At 55.7% G+C, this 25464-nt stretch overlaps 2 protein-coding genes across 3 annotated transcripts in view; both read right to left on the bottom strand.

Annotated features, from left to right (window-relative positions):
* SLC4A11 (solute carrier family 4 member 11) overlaps nt 1-3601 on the bottom strand; it is a 65419-nt gene extending 61818 nt beyond the window's left edge. The window contains exon 1 of the mRNA XM_029063387.2: nt 3479-3601. The gene's annotated coding sequence lies outside the window, so the exon portion shown is untranslated. The remainder of the gene's footprint in view (nt 1-3478) is intronic.
* A 7392-nt stretch (nt 3602-10993) lies between these two features.
* Nucleotides 10994-25464, bottom strand: part of DNAAF9 (dynein axonemal assembly factor 9) — a 141977-nt gene continuing 127506 nt past the window's right edge. For both annotated transcript variants that reach the window (XM_029062703.1, XM_029062702.1), the window contains exons 32-37: nt 23029-23135; nt 22690-22764; nt 20722-20927; nt 17846-17911; nt 17372-17465; nt 10994-14004 (exon numbers count right to left, since the gene is read on the bottom strand). In XM_029062703.1, the coding sequence (XP_028918536.1) occupies nt 13892-14004; nt 17372-17465; nt 17846-17911; nt 20722-20927; nt 22690-22764; nt 23029-23135 (661 nt within the window). In that variant the 3' untranslated portion in view covers nt 10994-13891. The remainder of the gene's footprint in view (nt 14005-17371; nt 17466-17845; nt 17912-20721; nt 20928-22689; nt 22765-23028; nt 23136-25464) is intronic.

Below are 25464 nucleotides of genomic sequence, written 5' to 3' on the forward strand. Positions count from 1 at the left end.
TCAGTAAATACGATGAAATGAATGAATGAAAAGTGCTCGGGAGAGTACAATATAACAATACAACATTCTCTGCCCACAGGGGCTTTCCAGTCTAAACGGGTCAGGGAAGTGGGCCCGCTGGACCAGGGGATGAGAAACAGCAGGGCCAAGTGGTTAGAATCCAGGTCTGGGAGTCAGAAGACCTGGGTTCTAATCCTGACTGCCACTTGTCTGTTGTGTAGTTCACGTCACTTCTCTGGGCTTCAGTTACCTCATCTGGAAAAAGGGGATGAAGACTGTGAGCCCCATGTGGGACCTGATCCACCTCAGTCAGTCATATTTCTTCACTTACTGTGTGCAGGGCACTGTATTGAGCGCTTGGAAAAATACAATAGTGCTCAGTACAGCGTTTGGCACATAAGCATTGAGAAAAAAAAATACCACATGGACTGTGTCTGAGCTGAAGAGCTTGTATTTCCCCACACACAGTACAGCGCGCGGCTCATGGAAGAAATACCGTGAAAAAGATACCATTAAAAAGGTTGCAGAGCAGACATGGCAGAATCAGGATTAGAATTTAGGTCCTCTGACGTCCAAGGCTGGGCTCTTTCCACTAGGCAACACTGCTTCCTAAAGGAGACGGTGTCTTCACCAGGCCCACGTAAGGCCGTCAACGCAAGAGAGTCGGGGTGGCAGTGGAGGAGGGGGCCATTCCCTTCCTCTCAGCCCCCCAGCCCCTCGTCATTACATCCCTGTTTCCAGATTGAACTCCGAGGGGAATCAGCCTGGCTTAGTGGCCAGAGCCCAAGCCCGGGAGTCAGAAAGACCTGGGCCCTAATCCCGGCTCCGCCATTTGTCTGGGTGACCTGGGCCAGTCCCTTCACCTCTCTGGGCCTCAGTTCCCTCATCCGTAAAATGGGGGTGAAGACTGTGAGCCCTGTGTGGGATAGGGACTGTGTGCAATCTCATTAGCTGTATCTACCCCGGAGCTTAGGAAACTGTCTGGCGTATCGTAAGTGCTTAACTAATACCATTAAAAAAAAAGGAAAGGATCCCACTCGTCCCAGGGCGCTTTGAGCTCCCGCCTGGAGTGAGGCTGGGGTCGTCGGGTGGGTGGGCTCTCAGGCCGGGGGTGCTGGGATACCCAGGAGGCCCCGGAGGGCATCTACAGCAGCGCCGGCTTCTGGCCTCGTGGATGAGACTGGTGAAGGGCCAGGCCAACCTTCCCAGGGCACTGCCCTGCCTTGAGGCGCACACACACAGACAAACACACACGCAATACACACATACACACATACACACGCCCAGACACACGCATGCACGGACAAACCCACAACGAACTGTGCGGACCGCCCTGCCCCCGGGGAGGCTGGCGGGAAGCCCAACACCCAGAGCCAGCACCCCGTCTCCCTCACCCGGCATAAACCGTGACTCACCCGGGCAAGCCGGGGGGCGAGCCGGTGGGCCAGCAGGGGCTCCACGGCGTGGAGGGTTGATGGGGAAGCCGCCCCCCAGGATCACGCCCCGCATCCCCAACAGTCCCTTCCCGATGACGGGAAAATTCGGACAAACACGTTTCGCTGCTCAGTCTCTGGTCAGTCATTCCTTGTCACTCGTACTTTTTGAGTGCTTACTGTGTACAAAGCACTGTACTAAGTGCTTGGGAGAGGACCACAGAACAACAAACAGACACATTCCTGCCCACAACGAGTTCACAGCCTGTCACTGGCTCAGGCGGGGTGGCCCAGCAGACGTGGCGGGAACTCGCGGGCACACCCTGGCGCTCGTGCCCAGAGGCAGAGCCTGTCTCGGGGTCACAGGGTCAGAGTGGGGTCAAGGGTCAGGGTTCAATCGGGGATGGCAGAGACGCCTCCCCCCTCCTGGCCAGAGGTTCCTGAGCCTGGGGAGGAGGGTGATGGGGTTGGCTGGGGGGGGACATTTCGGGGGTTTGCGGTGGACATTGGGTCTAGCTTTATCCCCGATACAAAGGATGATATGGGGATATGGAGAGAGTCCCCACTGTGGGTTCCACCTGAGGAGAAAGCAAAACCCAGGGGTCGATGATTTATTGACTGATTTAGACTCATGTCCGTCTCCTCCCTCTAGACCATCAGCTCGTTGTGGGCAGGAAACGGTCCACCCACTCTGGTCTACTATCCAAGCACTTTGTCCAGTGCTCCACATTCAGGAAGCGCTTAATAAATACCATGCATGGATTGATGGGTCGACTGGGGCAGGGTGCAGTGGGGAAGGCCTCCCTCGGCAGCCTGTTGCAGCGAGACTCGGAGGGAGGAGAGAGCGAGAGGAGCGTGAGTGGCCGCTTCGGTATCCGGGGTGCTGCCCTGCCAGGAGGGAGGACCCATCACCGGCCCCGGCCCCCTGACTCCCAGCCCTGGGGGGGGTCCCGGCCCCGGCTGGCCGAGTGACCACCGTGGGGGGCCGGGGTGGGCTCCGAGGCCTCGGCCAGCTCCCGAGGTGGGCGTGAGGGCAGACGGCTGACATTTGGGCCTTGCAGGGGGCAACTAGGGGATGGGGAGAGCACCGTGTCAGAGGATTCGGCCTGGTGGCTCACAGCCAGGGACGACTCTCATCCCCTTTCATTCCTATATCTTTCGATCTGCGTTTCTCCGCTCCTCCACAATCTCCATCGGTTGCCCATCCTCATCGAACAGAAACTCCTCACCGTCGGCTTTAAAGCGCTCAATCACCTTGCCCCCTTCTGCCTCACCTCGCTGCTCTCCTACTGGTAACAGTGGTATTTGTTAAGCGCTTACTCTGTGCCAGGCGCTGTACAAAGCACTGGGGTGGATACAAATAAATCAGGTTGGATACAGTCCCCGTCCCAAAAGGGCCTCACAGTATCAATTTTCATTTCACAGATGAGGGAACTGAGGACCAGAGAAGTGAACCGACTTGCTCAAGGTCACACAGCGGAGTAGTGGCGGAGCCGGAATTAGAACCCATGACCTTCTGTCTGCCAGGCCTGGGCTCTATCCGCGATGCCAGGCTGCTTCTCCAACTATAACCCATTCAGCACACTTCACTCTTCTCATTCATTCATTCAATCATATTTATTGAGTGCTTACTGTGTGCAGGGCACTGTATTAAGCGCTTGGAGTGTACAATTCGATGCCAGCCTACTCACTGTACCTCAATCTCGTCTATCTGGCCGCCGACCCCTCGCCCACGTCCTGCCTCTGGCACATAGTAAGCATTGAACAAATACCATAATCATTATCACATCCCAACTGGACTACCCGCATCAGCCTCCTCGTGGATGCCCGAGCCTCCAGTCTGTAATTTGCTCTGCTGTTCTGGTCATTCTTCTACAACACTGCTTGGGTCACGACTCCCCATCCCGGAAAAAGCTTTGGCGATCGTCCCTTCCTCTCTGCACCGAGCAGAAGATCTTGACAATTGGCCCCAAGGCACTAAATCATCTCTCGCCTCCCAGTAAGCCCCAGCTCACACTTCCCTCCTCTCAAGCCACCCTACTTACAGCGATGTTGACGGTGATGCCTCGTCCTCGTCTCTCACCGTCGACCCTGACTCACGCCCTCCCTTCGGCCTGGAACTTCCTTCCCCTTCGCAACCAGCAGCTCACTGTTCTCTTCTTCAGAGCCCTTCTTAAAAAAATAAAAATAAAATTACACCTCCTCCAGGAGCCCTTCCCTGATTAATCTCTCATCTCCCCATCCTATTTCCCTTCACTTCCTGCCACTTATGCTCACTGTGGGCAGGGAATGTGAATGTGGGCTGCTTACTGTTATATTATACTCTCCCAAATGCTTAGTACAGTGCACAGCACACAGTAAGCACTTTACAGACTCCATAAAGATTATTATTATAATTATTAACCTGGGACCATGGATTTTTAACTGGCAAAGGCAGAGGGTGTGCCAGGCTGGCCTGGGAGAGAAAGCTCACTGCACGCGGGTGGCATCGCGTCTCCCATGGGAACTGGCACTATTTCGTCCCGAGCGCCCCGTGCCTTGGGTGCCGAGGGCCCCGCAGAGCTTCCAACTTCCAGAAGAAGCGGAGGACCCATCTTCCTCCCACGAGCCCCCGTGCGCTAGTTATCCGGATTGTCCGGGCCGATAAAGCCCATCCATCCGAAATAGCCGGGGAAATTACGGCTTCGGGACATTTCTGGGACCGGAATTACCACGCGTGTGCGGATACGCACACTCGCCGAGACACACCCGGATCCACAGACGCAGACTTCCTCCGTAGGACACACCCTGAGAGAGACACAGGCGGCCTCGGTCGGACACCAGACCGGCCCGGTCGTACCCACACGGGCAGATCGGGACACACCCGAGGTATGCAGGTGAGCAAGGAAAAATAGACAGAAGTTGCCCTCATGCCTTCTTCGGGCCCTCCCCGCTACCCCACCTCCTTGCTGTCCAAAAAATTCTGGTCCAGGCTATAGGTGGGGCGGGGGAATGAGGGAACTCGGTGCTTTCTGAGCGTCTTAAAGCACAGATGGGCCTGACTGTAAAGGGCGTGACTCCTTGTGACTTCTGAGCCCCTTTAGCTCGGCAAACCAGAGAGTCTGTCTCCCCCTCTAATAATAATAACTCTGGTATTTGTTAAGCGTTTAATATGTGCCAGGCATTTTACTAAGAGGTGGGGTAGGTACCAGCTAATCGGGTTGGATACAGTCCCTGTCCCACAGAGGACTCATCTCACCGAGGGCTCACAGTCTTATTTCCCATTTTTCGGATGAGGGAACTACAAAAAACCCCCAAAACCAACGAGCCACAGAAGCAGCATGCCCTAGGGGTTAGAGCACAGGCCTGGGAGTAGGAGGACCTGGGTTCTAATTCCAGCTCCGCCTCTGTGTGATCTTGGGCAAGTCACTTCACTCCTCTGGGCCTCAGTTCCCTCATCTGGAAAATGGGGATGAAGACTGTGAGGCCCATGAGGGACAGAGACTGTGTCCGACCCATTGGCCTGCACCTACTGAGCTCGGTACAGTGCCTGGCACATAGTAAGCGCTTCCCAAATACCGTGAATAGAAAAAAAAGGCCCTCCCCACACCCTGCGCTCCAGAAGAATGAAGGTCATCCCACACGTCGTAGTCTTCCCGCCTCCCTTCCTCTGGAGCAAGGGCTGGGGCACAGGCCTAGGCTGTGCGGCGAGAGAGGGGTGAGCCCTGCAGCCTCCCCATGTCCCCCAGGTCCCCACTTCATCCACCCAACCTGCCTCAGAGGCCCGGCCTGACTTTCCCTCTTGGGCCCTGCCTTTAGGGAAGGGAAGAGGGAGGAAGTGGTGGTCATATTCCCAGTTCTCCATCCCCTCGAAAGGCAGGCCAACCTTGCAGTAGGAGGGATGGAGATCAGTCAGCTCTTCCCAGAACCGACCTGGGCCCTCCTGGGCCCGGCCTCGGGCAACCTGCCCTCCCTGGAAGACCCCAGGGCACAACCCCCTCCTCCCACTGCATCTCCCTATCAGAAATCCTCAGTGACCTTGCTGGGCTTGCATCCACTTCCGGGTTTGGTTGGGGGGTGGATCTTTAATTGAAGAACCACTTCCGGTTGGGGGTCGGGGAGGGGAGGCCCTCCAGCTTTGGGCTGAGGGCCTAATTAAGGGAACACTTCCGCTTTGGGGGTTAAAGGGCAAGGGTGAGGGCTTGGCATCACTTTAGGCCCTGGGTTGCAGGGATGACTGGCAGTCAGTAGTATTTATTGAGCGCCCACTCTGTGCAGAGCCCTGCACTAAACCCTTGGGAGATAGTCCTCCTGACCGCAAACTCATTGTGGGCCGGGAAAGCGTATTATCAACTCATACAGTACTCTCCTGAGCACTTAGTACAGCGCTCTGCACACTTAAGCTCTCATGAAATACACTTCATTATAATGAAACTCTCCCAAGCACTTAGCACAGCGCCCTGCACACCTTAAGCTCTCATGAAATACACTTCATTATAACGAAACTCTCCCAAGCACTTAGTACAGCGAGTTAAGTGCTCAGAAGATACTGCTGATCAATTACACGAGACGCTCATTCCAGCAAGGATCCTATGACCTATAAGTAGATTGTGCAGTATTTTAAAAGGCAGGAGGAAGAAGTGTTTAAAGAGTAGAGTAGCAGAGTCAAATTGGTTGTGAATACAAAAGTTCCGATAAGATAGTTGGGCAGATATTATCATTATTATTATTATTATTATTATTATTATTAAATGTAACCTGGGAAGAAGAAAAAAGTCATCAAGGAAAAGTTTCCCGGAGGAGCTAGGATTTCAGAATAATAATAATCATTGTGGTATTTAAGCACTTATTATGTGCCATTCACTGTACTAAGCGGTGGGGTGGACACAAGCAAATCGGGTTGGACACGGTCCCTGTCATACAGGGGACTCACAGTCTTAATCCCCATTTTATAGATGAGGTAACTGAGGCCCAGAGAAGTGAAGTGCCCTGCCCAAAGCCACACAGCAGACAGGTGGCGGAGGCAGAATTAGAACCCATCACCTTCTGATTCCCAGGCCTGGGCTCCCATCACCTTCTGATTCCCAGGCCTGGGCTCTATACTGTCCCATGCTGCTTCAAATAATAATAATAATAATAATTTTGGTATTTGTTAAGCGCTTACTATGTGCAGAGCACTGTTCTAAGCGCTGGGGTAGATACAGGGTAATCAGGTCGTCCCACGTGAGGCTCACAGTTAATCCCCATTTTACAGATGAGGTAACTGAGGCCCAGAGAAGTGAAGTGACTTGCCCACAGTCACTTGAAGGAGGAGGAAAGACAGTCTGAGAGGCAGGAGAGGTTGCTCTCTGTCTGGAGAACAGTGCAGCCTGGTGGCAAGAGCACAGGCCTGGGAGTCAGAGGACCTGAGTTCTAATCCCAGCTCTGCCACTTGTCTGCTTTGTGATCTTGGGCAGGTCTCTTCGCTGCTTTGGGCTTCACTCCTCTCCTCTATAAAATGGGGATGAAGACTGTGAGCTCCATCTGGGTCCAACCCGATTAGCTTGTATCTACCCCAGCGATTAGTACAGTGCTTGTACAGAACAGCAAGTACTTACAGGACAGTAAGCGCTTAGCAAATACCATGAACAACAGCAACATTAGGTGCCAGCTCAAAGGCAGCAATGCTGGATAGAAGGGGTCACGAAGAACCTAAAACTACTCTAGCCACAGTCCCCTACCGATCTTTTTGTCCTCTAGACTGAAAGATCATTGAGGGTAGGGAATTTGTCTCCCAACCCTGTTTCATTGGATTCTCCCCAGCGCTTAGTACAGGGGCTCCTCATGCAGTAAGTGCTCAGTAATTACAACTGATTAGTTCTGGTCGTCTTAGTGGGAGGCAGCCTGGCCTAGAGGCCATGGGAAGCAGCGTGGCTCAGTGGAAAGAGCACGGGCTTTGGAGTCAGGGCTCATGAGTTCGAATCCCAGCTCTGCCACTTGTCAGCTGTGTGACTGTGGGCGAGTCACTTAACTTCTCTGTGCCTCAGTTCCCTCATCTGTAAAATGGGGATTAAGACTGTGAGCCCCACGTGGGACAACCTGATTCCCCTGTGTCTACCCCAGCGCTTAGAACAGTGCTCGGCACATAGTAAGCGCTTAACAAATACCAACATTATTATTATTAGAGGGAAGAGCACAGGCCTGGGAGTCATTCATTCAATAGTATTTATTGAGCGCTTACTATGCAGAGCACTGTACTAAGCGCTTGGAATGGACAAATCGGTAACAGATGGAGACAGTCCCTGCCCTTTGACGGACCTGGGTTTAGAGACGCAGCGTGACTTAGTGGAAAGATCCCGGGCTTGGGAGTCACAGATTGTGGGTTCTAATCTGCCACTTCACTGTGTGACTTTGGGCAAGTCACTTAAAATCTCTGTGCCTCAGTTACCTCATCTGTAAAATGGGGATTGAGATTGTCAGTCCCACGTGGGACAATATAATTACCTAAACCCCAGGGCTTATAACAGTGCTTAACACATAGTAAGCGCTTAACAAATATCATCATCATTATTATTAATAATACCGGCTCTGCCACTTGCCTGTGGTATGAACTTGGGTAAGTCACTTCACTCCTCTGGGCCTCAGTTTCCTCATCAATAAAATGGAGAGTCAATACCTGTTCTACCTCTGCCTTACATGGTGGGATAGGAACAGTTTGTGTTAATCTTGCATCTATCCTAGCTCGTAGTTCAGGGCTTGGTACATAGTAAGAGCTTAAGAAATACCACAGTCGTCATCATCATAATGGTGTTTTGGTTTCATCACTCCCTATGTGTCTCTCACCAGTTCCCTCTCCCTGTTTTATTTTTAGATATGAGTCCCGAGAGGGCCAGGGACCATGTTGAATAACCACCTGTGTATTTTCTCTCAGTGCTTGGCTTGAGCACATGGTAAGTGCTCTCTTTCTCTCTTTTTTTCTGTGTTACTTGTTAGGCACTTACTATGTGCCAGGCACTGTACTAAGCCCGAGTGTAGATAGACGCTAATCAGGGTTGGACACAGTCCCTGTCCCGCGTGGGGCTCGCATTCTTAATTCCCGTTTTGCAGATAACTGAGACCAGAGAGGTGAAGTGACTTACCCTAGGTCACCCAGCGGCAGAGTCAGAATTAGAACCCGGATCCTTCTGGCTCTGAAGCCCCTGCTCTATTCACTAGGCCTCGCTGCTTCTTGTAATAAATGTTATTACTATTACTACTCCTTGGGGGGGGCAGGGGAACATGGCCTGGAGGGAACAGCACGGGGCTGGGAATCAGGAGTCCTGGGTTCTAATCCCAGCTCTGCCACTTACCTGCTGAGAGATTTGGGGAAAGTCACAACTCTTCTGGATCTCTCTTCAAAGAGGATGGACAGAGAGTCCCACAGGGGACAGAGACTATGGTGGCCCATGAAGGTGTCATAATGGTGACACACACACACACAAGGACGCACAAGCCCGATCAGGTCCCCATGAGCCAAGACGGCAGACGAGGCAGACGCAGCAGCATGACTCAGTGGTTACAGCCCGGGCCTTGGAGCCAGACAGATCCGGGTTCTAATTCTGACTCCGCCACTTGTCTGCTGGGCAAGTCACTTTGCTTCTCGGGGCCTCCGTGCCCTCGTCTGAAAAATGGGGATTAAGAAAGCGAGCCCCACGCAGGATCGGGACTGTGTCCAAACTGATTTACCGGTATCTACCCCAGCGCTTAGAATGGTGCTTGGCACGTAATAAGCACTTAACAGATACCATCATGATTATTATTGCATACCGGCTCAGCGGCAGGCAGCACGGGTGCTACGTTCATCTCTGTCAGTCTCCTAGCCCTGTTTTCGTCACCCTCGGCAGACACAGACATAGCAGACACGGAGCCAGCGGCCCATCTAACAGCTCTGGTCTCAGATGGGTTGGAACACCTTCCTCCTCACCTCCCTCACCCTCCCCAACCCACCCACCCAACCCTGGGCTCGGGCTCCGGGGGCCAGAGGGACAGGGAGAATTCCAAGACCCTAAACTGGAGCAGGAGAAGGTAGTTAGATGGGACTTGGTGGAAGGGGGTTCCACCCAACGAGGAACCTGAGGCTTTGGGTGTTAATCCCGGGGACCTTTGGCCCCAGAATGTGACTGTCACCTGGACCTAGACTGTGACCTCATTGTGGGCAGCGTCTACCAACTTTCCCTGGGCCTAAGCATAGTGCTCTGTACACAGCAAAAGCTCAATAAATACCACTGAATGATTGAATAAATGCACCGGTAACTAAGCAAACTGCTGGGCGGATGCAGGTTCAAGTTCTGCTTGGCTCTGGGAGATGCACTGCAGAGTCTCCCCCTCTAGACTTTAAGTTAGTCTTGGGAAGAGAATGTGATATATTGTTGTATTAATTTAATATTAATAATGATGGTATTTAAGTGCTTACTATATGTCAGGCATTGTCCTAAGCGCTGGGGTAGATACAAGCAAATCTGGTTGGACACAGCCCCTGTATCGCACAGGACTCACAGTCTTAACCCCCATTTTATAGCTGAAGAAACTGAGGCACAGAGAAATGAAGTGACTTGCCCAGAGCCACAGAGCAGACAAGTGGCGATGCTGGGATTAGAACCCTTGACGTTCTGACTCCCAGGCCCATCCTTTATTCACTAAGCCACGCTGCTTGTACTCTCCCAAGTGCTTAGTACAATGCTCTACATACAGTAAGTGCTCAATAAATACTATTAATTTTGTTCCAAACCCGGCATCTAGCACGAGCATCTTAGTACATGCATGGCACATAATAAGAGCTTAACAACTATCAAAATCATCATCACGTGCCTTGGGGGGCCTGCATTCTCCCCCACCCCCCAGATTTAAATGTTTCTAGCATCAGGGGGTGGGGGGAACCAGGCTTCATTGAGAACTAGGGAAGTTCCGATGCTGGGGTGGTCTTCCCTGCCGTATCCCAGCCTCCGGACAGACTGGTCCTTCCCCTGGGGGTCTCCCTGGGACTGAAGGATCTCTGGGAAAGGAGAGGGATGGTGGGGGTGACGCGTTGGACCTAGGGGTTGCCAGCTGAGATCAGAAAGAGGGTCTGGGGCTGCCTGCATTAAGCCTTGTAGTTCCTCTCGCCGGCTTCAAAGCCTTATTGAAGGCCCATCTCCTCCAGGAAGCCTTCCCCTTAGCCCTCCTTTCCTCTTCTCCCGCTCTCTTCTGCATCACCCCGACTTGTTCCCTTTGTTCATCCCCTCCTCCCAACCCCTTGGCACCTAAGTCCATATCTGTCATTTATTTCTTTATATTAATGTCTGCCTCCCCCACTCTAAACTGGAAGCTCATCTTGGGCAGGGAATGTGTCTGTTCTACTGTACTCTCCCAAGCGCTCAGTACAGCAGTCTGCACACAGTAAGCGCTCAATAAATATGAATGAATGGTCTCCATTCTCCCTCAGAGTGGAGCGGGTTGGGGGCATTGCGAGAGTGCGCCCTGCCGGGTTCTCCGTCTCCTCGTCAGAGATTTCGCGGTTGTTTTCCGGACGTCCCGGGCACAGCGGCGGGGGAGGGACACGACAGGACGGACACGAGACCACCAGAGAGACGACCAAATACATTTACTGCACCGAGTCAAGTAATAAATACAAGGAGCAAAAGCTTCAGTCACACCATTCAGTTGCACTGAAGTTACAGTAGTGTGTGTAAAAACAAGGCCGACGGTAAATTGCGAATAGTAAATCCTTGGAAACTAGTATCAGAGGAGATTTTGGCACCTTAGACAGTGAGCTAGGGTCTCATTTAAGCGTCTGACCGTCCGTCCGGACCAAGCCCTTTCTCGCTTTGAGGTCCTGACCTGGTTAAAGACACCAACCTACCAGGGATTTAACCGTTGTCGTTTCAACTTCTCGCAGCCTCTGTACTAGTTACCGAATTTCCCTTTTTGGGAGCACCGAAGGGTGCTCCGAGCTTATTCACTGTGCAAATTCTGCGAGTACGACAGACTCGCGGGGGGGGGGCTCCCGGGCCCAGGTCGATCCGGGACCCCGTTGCCCCCTCTTAAGTTTACCTCACTTTTGACCCCCCGCCCCCCCACCCCTCCCACCCTATAACTTCAGCAACTTGCCGGCCCTATGGCTCGGCCCACACTCAGGCTTGCTGCAGAAGCGGGGAGATCCCCCCCCCCCACCTCCCCTCCAGGAGGACGCCGACCCAAGGCTTCTCTGACGTCGGAGCGTGGAGATGGGACCGGCTCGGGCCATCCGGGAGAAGGGGAAGGGGGTCCCAGTCACCCTCACTTGCATTCTCACGCTGGGTCACGTCGGGTCCTGCCCACAGGCTCCACTGCTACAGGAAGACCCTCTCTTATATTCATCCCTCAGAGGGTTTCCCGGAGAGCAGGCCCTGCCACGGACCGACTAGCTGGAAAGTCCTTTCACTGACACTGGTTGTGCCCGCTGGGGGCTGGCTGCCTCGCCGTGGCACAGCCAGACCCGGGGCCTGGGGGCCCGTGGCCCTCTCCCCTTCCCACCCCAGTTTTTTCCCCCATTTTGAAAAAAATCACAGTTTCCCGTTCAAGGCTGAGGTAATCCAATTGCCACCCGTCCCACGCTGTGGGACGAAACCGAAACAGTACCAGTCTGGTGAAAGGTCTTTCCATCCCACCTCCCGGGTCCCCCCGCCCCCGGGAAAAAGACGAAAACTAAACTACAGCCTAGCATGCCGGGGGAGGGGGGGTGCGGGTGCGTGCTAACCTTTCTTTCAAAAAATCTCTGTGCAGCTGGAGCCAAGCGGGCTCCATCGATGGATGAATTGAGAAGTCCACGGAAAAGCGTGGACGGAAATCAACGCCTCCCACTCCCGCCCCCCACCCCACCCCCAAATCCGGCTGCACAAAGGAGTTCTTAAAAAAAACGATCAGCAGAGGAAGGGAGCTAGCTAAAGGACCTTCATCTAGGAGCGTCGATTGCACTTAAAGCTACTGGGGGGTCATTCCGAGCCGAGGCGACACCCCCCTCGGGGAGATCCGTCGCCTCGGCTCCTCTGGCCCGACTTTGCGGGCCAGGCGGCTACTCTAGGTGGGCAGCTCCGTGGTGGGGGTCTCAGGGCAGGCCGAGGCCGCCGCTGAGCTCTGCCCGACGCCAGGTCCTTCCGACTGGCACCGCCCACCTCGTGTCCGTCTGCAGAGTCCCCAGGGGTCCCGCAGCACATTTCCGGGTGCCTCACCACCATCCGTCTGCCCGCCCGTCGACCCGAAGCCAAACATGAGACTAACGCCTAAATCCTGCCGGGCATTGACATCGGGGCAAGAGAGGGTCTGGGGGCGGGCACACACACTGCAGACCTAAACTACATCGCCTGGGACCCAGTGTTCCCCTCCGATCCCTTGGGGCTGGGCTGACCAATGCTCCTCTCACGTGGCCTGGGGAAGTGTCCAGCCCCACGCTGGCCAGCAGCACTCGCTCTCGGCCGAGGCCCGGTGCGAGGTCTGGATGGAAATCGCTTTTCCTGGACCAAGGCGAGACTCCGGCGGCGAAGGAGGCTCGGCGCCTGGAGCAGCCTTCCTTCCCTCCGGTGCCCGACGGGGGCCTGGACGGGAGCCCGGGTGGACGGAAGCTGCCCGTCCTAGCCTCGGGGCACCTTGCCCACCCCCGTCTCCGGGCAGCTCAGGGGACGGTGCTCCCGTTCGACTCCGGCCTCCCGCTCGCAGCAGGCCCTGTGAGGGGAAGCGGTGCGAGGGGCCTTGGGTTTTGGGGTCTGGCATCTGCCTCCGCACCTCGGCTCCAGGATCCCGAGGCGGGGGTCGAGGACAAAGGTTCCCATTCTCCCACCCCGCCACGTCCTTGGGGGTCCTCTTCTTCCAAAGACACCCACCAGGGAGCCTACCACCGGCACCGGTGGCAGGGATGCTAGCCTCTTCCGGGTGGGCGGCCCGAAGGGGTTCCGTTACCGCTCAGGACGGCAGCCCCAGGGAGGGGAGGGGATGTCAGGGGTCGGGGGGGCGCGCAGACGTCCCTCGTGCCTGTTCACGGGGATCCCCGCCCTCCTCGTCTCTCCGGCGGCCGGGCACCGGCAAAGAGACCCGCTCCACCTGGGGCATCCTCATCTCAGCCCCCAGCCCCAAAGGAAAGGGGCATACAGTTCACCCCGGGGGCTGCTGAGAGGGGGCTCCAGGCTTCACACTGGAGCGTCGGGCCCGGCTGGGGCTCCTGCCCACTCTGAGGCCCCGGAGATCAGTGCCGCCCCCTCCCCACCCAAAAACATCCTTCCCCCAACCCCTACTCTCCCAAATCTCTTTCCTTGCAGGTGATGCTGTTTAGTTCTGGTCTGGAAGGTGGCTACGAGACAAGACACACAGATATACACACACACACACACACACACAGAGGCAGCAGAAGGCACCCTCTTCCCTGGGAGAAGGTGACGGAGCAGGCAGTGGCGGCGGAGGCGGTGGAGCATTTGGGCCTCTAGGCCTCAGGCCCGACCCGGGCAGAGGAAACTCTAGGTCTTGCGCTCGAAGAGGTCGTGGAACTCCTGCTGCTCCAGTTCGCGATTATAGCGCTCGATTTCCCGGTTGGCCTCCTCCACGTAGTCGTTCATGAACTGGTCCATCACTGAGGTCGCGTTAAGGAAGCTAGGTGCTGAGGGGGGCTGCCTCAGGGACCACTGCTAGCCCTCAGAAGCCCCTTTTCATCTGAGACCCCTTGACCCCATCTGACCAATGCTGGCTGAGGGGGGAAGGGCCGGGGAGAGAGAAAGGGGAGGAAGATGAAAAGAGGTGTTGGCAATGGGGAGAGAGAGAGAGATGTTTAGGGTGGGAGATGATGACGACGGTATTTGTTAAGCGCTTGCTATGTGCCAAGCACCGTTCTAACCGCTGGGGTAGATCCATATTAATCGCCTTATCTCCCTACTACCTTTCCTTTCCAAGCTCCTAGAACAAGTCGTCTACACTCGCTGTCTTGAATTCCTTAACTTCGATTCTCTCCTGGACTCCCTCCAATCTGGCTTCTGTCCCCTCCACTCTACCGAGACTGCTCTCTCAGACGTCACCCGTGACCTCCTTCTTGCCAAATCCGATGGCTCCTACTCTATCCTGATCCTCCTCAACCTCTTAGCTGCCTTTGAAACTGCAGACCATCCCCTTCTCCTTCACACCTTATCTCACCTTGGCTTCACGGACTCCGTCCTCTCCTGGTTCTCCTCTTATCTCTCTGGCCGTTCATTCTCGGTCTCCTTCGCGGGCTCCTCCTCCTGCTCCCATCCTCTAACTGTAGGGGTTCCTCAAGGGTCAGTTCTTGGCCATCTTCTGTTCTCCATCTACACTCACTCCCTCGGTGAACTCATTCGCTCCCACGGCTTCAACTATCATCTCTATGCAGATGACACGCAGATCTACATCTCTGCCCCTGTCCTCTCCCCCTCCCTTCAGGCTCGTATCTCCTCCTGCCTCCGGGACGTCTCTACCTGGATGTCTGCCTGCCACCTAAAACTCAACATGTCCAAAACTGAGCTCCTCAACTTCCCTCCCAAGCCCTGTCCTCTTCCTGACTTCCCTATCACGGTAGATGGTACGACCATCCTTCCCGTCTCTCAGGCCCGCAACCTCGGTGTCATCTTTGACTCGGCTCTCTCGTTCACCCCACACATCCGATCCGTCACCAAGACCTGCCGGTCTCACCTTTACAATATCACCAAGATCCGCCCTTTCCTCTCCACCCAAACGGCTATCTTACTGGTACAGGCTCTCATAATATCCCGGCTGGATTACTTGTGTCAGCCTTCTCTCTGATCTCCCTTCCTCCTGTCTCTCCTCGCTCCAGTCTATTCTTCATTCCGCTGCCCGGCTTATCTTCCTGCAGAATCGCTCTGGTCATGTCAGTCCCCTTCTTAAAAACCTCCAGTGCTTGCCTATCGACCACTGCACGAAACAAAAACTTCTCACTCTAGGCTTCGAGGCTCTCCATCACCTTACCCCCTCCTACCTCTCCTCCCTTCTCTCTTTCTACTCCCCACCCCGTAGGCTCCGCTCCTCTGCCGCCCACCTCCTCACCATCCCCCGTTCTCGCCTATCCCACCCTCGACCCCTGGCCCACGTCCTCCCGCTGTCCCGGAATACCCTCCCTCCTCACCTTCGCCAAACTCACTCTCTTCCCCTCTTCAAAGCCCGAGAGCTCAACTCCTCCAAGAGGCCTTCCCAGACTGAGCTTCCCCTTTCCCTCTGCTCCCTCTCTGCCCCCCCCTTCACCTCCCCTCAGGTAAGCCCCCTTCCCCCCCTTTCCCTCTGCTCCTCCCCCTCTCCCTTCCCCTCCCCTCAGCACTGTGCTCGTCTGCTCATTTGTAAATATTTTTATTACTCTATTTATTTTGTTAATGAGATGTCCATCCCCTTGATTCTATTTATTGCTATTGTTTTTGTCTGTCTGTCTCCCGCGACTAGACTGTAAACCCGTCAATGGGCAGGGAATGTCTCTATCTGTTGCCGAATTGTACATTCCAAGCCCTTAATACAGTGCTCTACACATAGTAAGCGCTCAATAAATACTATTGAATGAATGGAAGGTTGGACACAGTTCTTGTCTCACATGGAGCTCACAGTCTTAATCTCCATTTTCAGATGAGGGAACTGAGGCCCCGAGAAGTGAAGTAGAAGAGAATAATAATAAAATAATCATTTTGGTATTTGTTAAGTGCTTACTTTGTGCCAGGCACTGTACTAAGCGCTGAGGTGGATACAAGCAAATCGAGTAGGTCCCCGTCCCATATGGGGCTCAAACTCTGAATCCCCATTTTATAGAAGAGGTAACCGAGGCCCAGAGAAGTGAAGTGACTCACCCCAGGTCACACAGCAGACAAGCAGCGGAGCTGGGATTCGAAACAAGGTCCTTCTGACTCCCGGGCCCAGGCTCTATCTGCTAGGCCGTGCTGCTTTGCCGAAGAGGATAAAGGGAGGTGAAGAAGAGGGGACTTTCTCTTGTTCCCTGTCCTCCCTCTGTTGACTAAGAACCTCAGGAGAGGTGAGAGATCCACCGGGCTACAAGAATCCAGGATCCCACGTCTAAGCCTATTTGGGCTGTGCACAGTGGGGCCTGGCCTGGGGGAGGGGGAAGGAATCGGGAGAGGGACTCTGGGGCTGGGGTAGAAGCCCAGAGAGAATCAGGCAGCCTCCGGTCCCACCACCCCTACTGAGGCAAGGCTCCCGTGGGCAAAAGGTCCTCGCTCCGGTCTCAGCTTCAGGTGCCACCACTTCGGTCAGCAGGCTGCAGCCTTCCCTGGCTAGACCTCATAATAATCACTGTGGTATTTGTTAAGCGCTTACTACGTGCCAGGCACTGTACTAAGCACTGGGGAGGATACGAGCAAATCAGGCTGGGCACTGTCCCTGTCCCGTGGGGGTCTCACTGTCTTCATCCCCATTTCACAGATGAGGGAACTGAGGCCCAGAGAAGTCACCCGGCAGACCTGTGGCAGAGCCAGGGTTGGAACCCTCATCGTCTGACTCTCCGCTCCGCCTTGCTGCTTCTCTCCTCATGCCCACCTCCTTTCGGCCTCCACAGGCTCACCCCCAACCACCCTTTCCTTGTCCTGTTACTTCCTGCCCCGCCCAACCCCCGCTTCTGCCTTCTGGGGGACCTGCCGTGGAGAGAGGGTTCCTTCCGTTCACCCTGTGGCTGATTCGACTGAATGAGATTAGATCAGACGGAGGAGCAGCTTGCCTTAGTGTATACAGCGCAGGCCTGGGAGTCAGAAGGATCTGGGTTCTAATAGTGGCCCCACCGCTTGTCTGTTCTGTGACCTTGGGCAAATCACTTCACTACTCTGTATCAAATGGGGATGAAGGCGTTGAGCCCCACGAGGCACATGGGCTGGGTCCAACCTGATTGACTTGCATCTACCGCAGTGGCTCAGTACAGTGCTTGGCACAAGGTGAGTGCTTAACGGGTACAGATAATCATAATGATAATAATGAAAAAAAGATACGGGGATGGTAGTCAGTTTTGTCCCCAAAGAAATTCACAAACTGGGTTCCGTTGTAGAAATAACCAGCTGGGAGAGGGTCCAGGTGATGCTTCACCTGCAGCAGAAGACAAACCTGTTTAGATGGCCCCCGAGGTCCCGGCCCCCTCCCCAGAGAAGTCACACAGCAGACCTGTGGCAGAGCCAGGATTAGAACCCACATCGTCTGACAGGATTAGAACCCACATCGTCCCACGGGGAGGATGAGCGCTGGCGGAGCCAAGCAGGTCTTTCCCATTGGTGGCCCAGGCTCACTGCCCTTCAGAGAAGGGAGCGGAGTGTCAGGCCCCTCACCCCTGAGGCCAGGGCTACCTCAGCCTGAGCAGGGGCTGTGGACTGGTCGCCCCCCTGCTTGGTTCTGGGGGTTCCACCCTGGTCTCCCCACCCCCACAGGGACCGCCCCGCCAAGTCCCGGCTTCCGGCCAGGTACACACTCACGTGGATGTTCCTGATCTCCTGCACCGTCAGCATCCCCCGGGTTTTCAGAGCTTTTCTCTGCGGCTTCTGGGGAATCAGAAAGTTCCGGTTCACCGAGGCCCGGGGAGCTGGAGTGGCGGGGCCGCGGCCGGCTTGGGGCGACCACTGGGACCGGAGCCAGTGGCCTGCACGGGAGCTACAGCCACAGAGCCGAAAGCCATGGCCTGGCCACGGGCATGACCCTTTCAGACCCTGCCAGGCCCGGCTGCTTCCCCTCGGTGACCGGGGGAGACTGGGACCTGGGAGGTCCCAAGAAAGATGGGCCGGGCATCCCGGCTGGCCAGCTCCAGACCTGATCCCTCCCCATTATTATTATTACGACTGTTGTACTTGTTAAGCGCTTACTACGTCCCAAGCACTGTTCTAAGCACTGGGATAGATACAAGTGAATCAGGTTGGACACAGTCCCTGTCCCCCATGAGGCTCACAGTCTAAAAGGGAGTAGGATTGAATCCCCGCTGTACAGATGAGAGAAGTGAGGCATAGAGAAGTGAAGTGACCTGCCCAAGGTCGCACAGCAGACACCAGGAGGACCCGGGATTAGATCCCAGGCCCCGTGACTCCCAGGCCTGGGCTCTTTCCACTTGGCCATGCCGCATCTCCATAGTACCCTAGGCATTCTGGGCTTAATAAGTGCTTGTGGACGGCTCTGGACTAAACGACGTTGGAGAAGTCTACTTGTGCACCGAAGAGCAGTCAACTCTGATTTAAATGGCTCTTGGAACCCTCTTCTCCGGCAGTTTGTTTGGCACTGAAGGCTCTCACGAGGCGAGGTGGACTTGGCTGTCTGGTGGGGGTGACAGTGGAGGGGCTGGGGAGTCAGCTCTGTTTGCAAGCTAATAATAAAAACTGCGGTATTTATTGAGAGCTTTCTATATGCCAGTCACTGTACTATGCGCTGCGGTGAATACAAGCAAATCGGGTTGGACACCGGCCCTGTCTCACATCAGGTTGAGAGCCTCAATCCCCATTTAACCGATGAGGTAACTGAGGCCCAGAAAAATGACTTGCTCAAGGTCACCCCGAAGACAAGAGGCGGAGCCAGGACTGGAACCTATGACCTTCTGACTCCTTGGCCCGGGCTCTATCCACTAGGCCACGCTGCTTCCCGTGAGCACTGGGACCGGCTTGAGCTGTTCTAAGATACAAGGGGAAGATACAAGTCTTACAGTCACAGTCTCACAGTCTTAATCCTCATTTTACAGGTGAGGTAACTCCAAAGAGGAGAGAGAGCGGGGGGAAGCAGCAACGATGAAGGGAGGCCTGCGTTTGTACGGAGCCCCCGGGGCCTGGGGCGAAGGGGTTCGCCGAAGCGTCTTCATGTTGGCTCCTAGATCGCTGCCAATCTGCCATCTGCGGGGATCGGGCCCCCAGGGACCGGTCGGGGAGCAGATGCTCTCGACTGCCGTGGGGTGGGAGGAGAGGGCGGAACCTGCCGTCAAGTTCCTATGAGTTTCCCCCTATGGGCTTCTCCGGGACGGTGGGATGAGGGGCAAGACCCACGAAGGGTGTTCCCTGACCAGGAAGAGCCCGGGAGTCCAGGATCCCAGGGTGGGCGTGAAGCAGTGCAGACTAATGGATAGAGCACAGGCCCGGGCCTGGGAGTCTGCAGGACTGGGGTTCTAATTCTGGCTCTGCCACTCGTCCTCTGTGTCACCTTGGGCTAGTCACTTCACTTCTCTGTGCCTCAGTTACCTCATCTGTAAAATGAGGATTAATACCGCAAGCCCCATGTAGGACAGGGACTGTGTCCAACCGGGACTAGAGTCTGCAGAACTGGGGTTCTAATTCTGGCTCTGCCACTTGTCCTCTGTGTCACCTTGGGCTAGTCACTTCACTTCTCTGTGCCTCAGTTACCTCATCTGTAAAATGGGGGATGAGAACTGTGCCCCCATGTGGGTCAGGGATTGTATCCAACCCAGTTTACTTCTGTGTGTCCAGCGCTTAGTACAGCGCCTAGCATATAGGAACAGCTTAACAAAAAGCACAATTATTATTAAGCAGCATGGCCTAGTGGAAAAACCCCAGGCCCTGGGAGGTGGAAGGACGTGGGCTCTAATCAAAGCTCCACCACTTGTCTGCTGCGTGACCTCGGGCAAGTCACTTGGCTGGACCTCAGGTCCCTCATCTGGAAAAAGAGGTTTAAGACTGAGGCCCATGCGGGACAGGGGCTGTGTCCAACCTGATTAACTTTTATCTACCCCAGTACTTAGTTCAGTGCCTGGCACGTAGTAAGTGCTTAACAAGTACCCTAATAAAATAAAAAGATGTTTGGACAGTGGGTTCAGACTTCTGTCCACCTCCCTCCCCCTTTAGGGTTCAGAGAAACCGCTCTCTGGCCACCTTTTGAGCTAGGCAGGGGCCTGATGTGAATGGGGGCAGAAGGCATAGGTGCCTGCAGGGGCGGCTAGGTTCCAGGCTTTGGGGCACCAGAGTGGCCCGTCGCCTCTCAAGATTCAGGCAGAAGGTAGCAGGTGTCCAGCCAACGGTCCACGCTGGCCCCCCGCCCCGCAGCCAGCTGAAATTCCGCTTCTTTCCGGGCAGAGGGAAGGGTGGCCGCGTGCCCAGTGCCGGCTGAGTTTCAGCCCGGCCCAGCCTCCGCTCCGTGACCTGTACCATCACTCTTAGGCAGTGGGGGCTGGAAAGATGGCAGGGAAAGGTCGGCAAGTTTTCTCCTCAGCACCCTCGTCACCTACCGTGGCACCGTTGCAGGAGGGACACGAGCGGAGTCGTCTGGGCCGGCCGGCCAGAGGCTGGGGAAGGAGGCTGTTGGGATTCCCTCCCCCGGCGCCGACGGTCCAGAACGCCCGCTCCCCGCCCCCCGCCAAACCCCCCACCTGCTTCGCCGTCTGCCGCAGCCAGTCTTTCACCGTGTCCTCTTTCAGGGAGCAGCCGATGAAGACGAGGTGACACTCCTGCTGGCCGGTGCGATCGCGGCTCTCGGATCTGGAATCGCTGGGCGGGGTGGGCCCCTCTTGGATGGGCACGAGGCTCAGGGAATTGGCGAGTGTGTTGTGGCAGACCTCCAGCTGCTTCTCCGAGTCTGCCCGGGAGAGAGGACCCACACAGACCCACACGTACACAAATAATAATTATGGTACTTGCTAAGTGTTTCCTAGGTGCCGAGCATCATTCTAAGCACTGGGGTAGATACAAGCTAGGCGGGCTGGGTGCAGTCCCTGTCCCACATGGGGCTCACGCTCTTCATCATTTTACAGATGAGGAACTGAGGCCCAGAGGAGTGAAGTGACTTGCCCAAGGCATGTAGGAGATACATGGCGGAGTGGGGATTAGAAGCCAGGTCCTTCTGACTCCCAGGCCCGTGCTCTATCCACTAAGCCACTCTGATTCTCTTTGTCTTCACACACACAGTAAATTCCAGTTGGTTACCCCTTCCACGCTATTGCTAAACACTGAGCGTACGACAGCATTCCCCAAAGAACAGCAGCAGGAATTGCGGGGGAATCTAGGGAAGAACATCCCCACCATGGAGATAAACCACGGGAGAGGGCGACAGAACGGGGGGTAAAAGTTGGGGTCTCTGTCGCTTTAGGCAAGAGCTCATCTGCTTGGGCTAATGAACGGCTGGCCACCCTTATCCTCGGCTGTCTGGTCACCTCAACTCCCGAGCTTAGGGATTTTGGAATCCTCTACCAATTCCAAATGGTCCATAGTCCTCTCTATGAAGGTACAGGGAATCTGGAATCTCTGGACTTTTATTTTTCCCTGTGGTATCTGTTAAGAACTTACTGTGTACAAGGCACTGCCCTAAACGCTTTGTCCAAGCTAATCAGGTTGGGCACAGTCCCTGTCCCATGTGGGGTTCACCGTCTTAACCCCCATTTTACATCTGAGGTAACCGAGGCCCAGGAAAGTGAAGTGGCCTTGGGCAAAGTCCCTTGGCAGACAAGAGGCCGAGCTGAGATTAGAACCCAGGTCCTTCTGACACCCAGGCCCAGGCTCTAGCCCCTAAAACATGGTGCTTCTCGCTGTTGGCCCTTGTTCTGTGGCAGTGTCTGTATTAGCTGGGGGTAATAATAATAATAAAAATAATGGAATCCAGGCACCGTACTAAGCGCTGGGGTGGGTTGGGTTGACACAGTCCCAGTCCCATGTGGGGCTCACAGTCTCAATCTCCATTTTACAGATGAGGTCACTGAGGCACAGAGAAGTGACTTGCTCGAAGTCACACAGCAGACAAGTACGGGGGGGGGGATTAGAACCCATGACCTTCTGACTCCCAGGCCCGTGCTCTGACCACTATGCCACGCTGCCTGCTGCTTCTCAGCAGCAGTTGGGGTGGCCGAGTCTCTTTCGACCCTAGGGACTGTGTGGAGTTTCTGCCTCGGCTCAGCCCTGAGTCCCAAGGCAGTGCCGGGCTTTTCCGTTTGGAGGCCTCATGGAGGATGCCTTCCCCAAGTACCACTCTGTCCCCTGCCTCCCCTGCCCCCGATCGATCCACCGAGGGAGAGAGCAGACACGTCCCCTTTCTGGGCTGAGGCCGGGCGGGAGAGTTGGCTCCTGGCCCAGGGACACTGAGGCGGGGTGATCCTCCCAATCTGTGTCCCGACCGGGATTTGTGAAATGGGATCTGCTGGGAAAGGACGGCTCCGGCCTGGGAGAACTGTGCCAAGTCAGTGTACGTGTCAAGGGGCCCCTCCCTCCGCACCTGGACCCTGGGACCACCCAGACCTCACCCACTGGCAGGAAGCAGCCTCTCGGAGGGCCGGGGTTGGGGGAAGGGCGGGGGAGAGATCGAATGCTACCCGTTCCCGAGCTCCACGGTGGGAAACGCCCTCCCTTACCTGAAAACTTCACTCTGCCCAGGATGTGGTAGATGTTTCCTGAGAAAGGACTCTGGCTTATTGAAGACTTGAGGGCTGGAGGAGAGAGGAGAAGGGCGGAAATGGGCGGCCCGCCCGAGGGTCTCCTCTCTCCCTCACATCAGAGACCCCCGCCCGGGCCCTCCCACATGACCAACCTACCTCTCGGGTGTCACCCTCACATGCAAAGCCCCGGCCAACGCTACCCCAAACACACGAAGGGCTATCTGGTGGAGGGCCGGGGCACGGCCTCCGGGGAGGGGCTGGGACTCCACCCTTTCCCCCCCAGTGCTGTGCCAGCTGCCTTTTTTTGTTTTTTACCTTGGCACTTGGCTACAAATCGAGATTTCTCCAGGGGTCGGCAGAACCACACGCAGATCTGGACCATCGGGGGGAACACGGCCCCGGCTCCAAACTTCCCTTCGAACCTATGGAGCCAAGAGATGGAGAGTCACCGGGGAATGTGAGCCGGAAATCAATCATCCGTTCAATCGTATTTATTGAGTGCTAAGTGCGTGCCGAGCACTGGACTAAGCGTTTGGGAGAGTACAATATAACAAGCAGCACGGCGGAGAGGATAGAGCAGGGCCTAGGAGTCAGAGGGTCAAGGGTTCTAATTCTGGCTCTGCCCCTTGTCTGCTGAGTGACCTTGGACAAACCATTTAGCTTCTCTGTACCTCAGTTACCTCAGCTGTAAAATGAGGATGAAGGCTGTGAGTCCTATGTGGGACTACCTGATTAGCACGTTATCTACCCCAGTGCTTAGAAGAGTGCTTGGCACACAGTAAACGCTTAACCAATACCATAATTTTTATTATTATTAGAGGCCAGGGTCCAATGACGAGGGGAGGGGGAGCTTTCCTAACCCCCAGCAGCGGTGGCGGGACGGGGGGGTTCCCCTGTTCGCCGTTCAGCTCTTGGAACCCACGGAGGGGGTTGTTTGCGGTTACTGTTTGCTGGAGAGGAGGAAGAAAGGGAAGAAGAAGGGAGGGAAGGGGAGAGGTGGAGGGGCAAGAGGGAGGCGGGGGACGTGCCCGTCCTGCCATCCACCAGACTCCTTGGAGCGGCCCCTCGGCCCCGGCTAGACTGGGGTGGAGCTCCCAAAAGAATCCAGCGCTTCCCATTGCTCGGTCCGGACTCCGTTCGGCAACCAGGACCACGCCCGGCCTCGACGGCAGGCCCGGGGCAGGCCCGCGCACACCGTCGGGTGGTCCGCCGAGAGGCTCACCCCCCCGGGCTCTCCGGCCCCACGGTGGAGAGCGGCTGAGCACCGTGGAGAATGGGAGGAAGCGAGGTCTGGCCGGTGACGTCCGCTTGGCCGGGGGAGTTTGAGCTGTTCGGCCACGCTCTTCCCGCTGGAAGCCGGGCTCGCTGTTCATTGTTCCCGACGGGGAAGGTTTTCTCTTCCCCGTCTTCCCCACCTGGGATTGGCCGCTCCGGAGGCAGGGGCCTCACGTCACTGACCCTTCCTCGGGCCCTCTCTGGGCCTGGCGCCACTGCCTGGCAAGGATGCAACCACACGTGCCCGGCTTCCTCTCGGAGGGCTGCCGGACGGGGCAGGCCCCGTGGAGGGGGAAATTCCTTTCTGGGAGGGGAAGCGGGGCCGGGCCCGGGTTTGGGGATGCGGGACCAGCCTCCAGACCCCGGGGTTATTCCCTCAGCCCCCCTGCCCTGCCAGCAGAGGCGGCTTTGGCCTTCGCCCACCGGAGCAAGCCGGCTCCTTACTGGCCTACCGGGGGTGCGAGCCCACTCAGACCGTCTCATTCATTCATTCAATCATACTTATTGAGCGCTTACTGTGTGCAGAGCACTGTACTGAGCACTTGGGAGAGGACGATATACATCAAATGCTCCCCCGGGCCGCCAAGGTCAGAGACTCCTCTTGTATGTAGGCTACAGCCTCCATGTCGCTCCCTCAGATGGTAGAGTCCCAAAGCGCGCCTGGCGCCCTGGATTACGGAGGGCAGGATCTCGCCGGTTTTCCGAGCCAGGAGCCACGGTGAGGCAGGGCTGGGAAGGACGCCTCAGGCTATATGTGGGTGTGTGTATGTGTGAGGCGGAGAGAGGGGGAAGTTTCCTCTATTCGTTTGGGTTCTAGAACAATCCCTCGGCCCACGGCTGGGTACAGCGCCCCAGGGACTGCGAAGGATTGGCCCTGCCTGGGAGAGAGGGACTCCATGTCCACCTCTCACCCCGGCCGGGCTCTGCTGGACGCAGCCGCGGCTGTGCTGGGCCAAATGGGTCAGTGAGGCCAGTACTCTGCTGAAGGAAGAACGGTGTGGCCTAACGGAATGAGCCTGGGGCTTGGGAGTCCCAGGCACCTGGGTTCCAAACCCGGCCCCGCCACTTGTCTGCTGCTTGCTTGACCCTGGGCAAGTCACTTTACTGTGCCTCATTCATTCATTCAATCAACCAACCGCACTTGCTGAGCACTTACTGCGAACAATTACTAAGCACTTGGGAGAGTACACTATAACAATGAACAGACACATGCCTGGCCCACACCGAGCTTAGTTTCCGCATCTGTAAAACGGAGATTCGATCTCTCTTCTCCCTCCCACTTTGACCGTGTCCTACTTGATTAACTTGTATCTCCCCTAGCATTTGGAACAGTGCCAGAAAAATAACTATGGTATTTGTTAATCACTTCCTGTGTGCCGGGCACTGTACTAAGCGCTGGGGTGGATATAAGATAATCAGATTGGACATAGTCCCTGTCACCTGTGGGGCTCACGGTCTCCATCCCCATTTTCCAGG

Source organism: Ornithorhynchus anatinus, chromosome 4 (assembly GCF_004115215.2).
Source record: "Ornithorhynchus anatinus isolate Pmale09 chromosome 4, mOrnAna1.pri.v4, whole genome shotgun sequence".
Classification (NCBI taxonomy): domain Eukaryota; kingdom Metazoa; phylum Chordata; class Mammalia; order Monotremata; family Ornithorhynchidae; genus Ornithorhynchus; species Ornithorhynchus anatinus.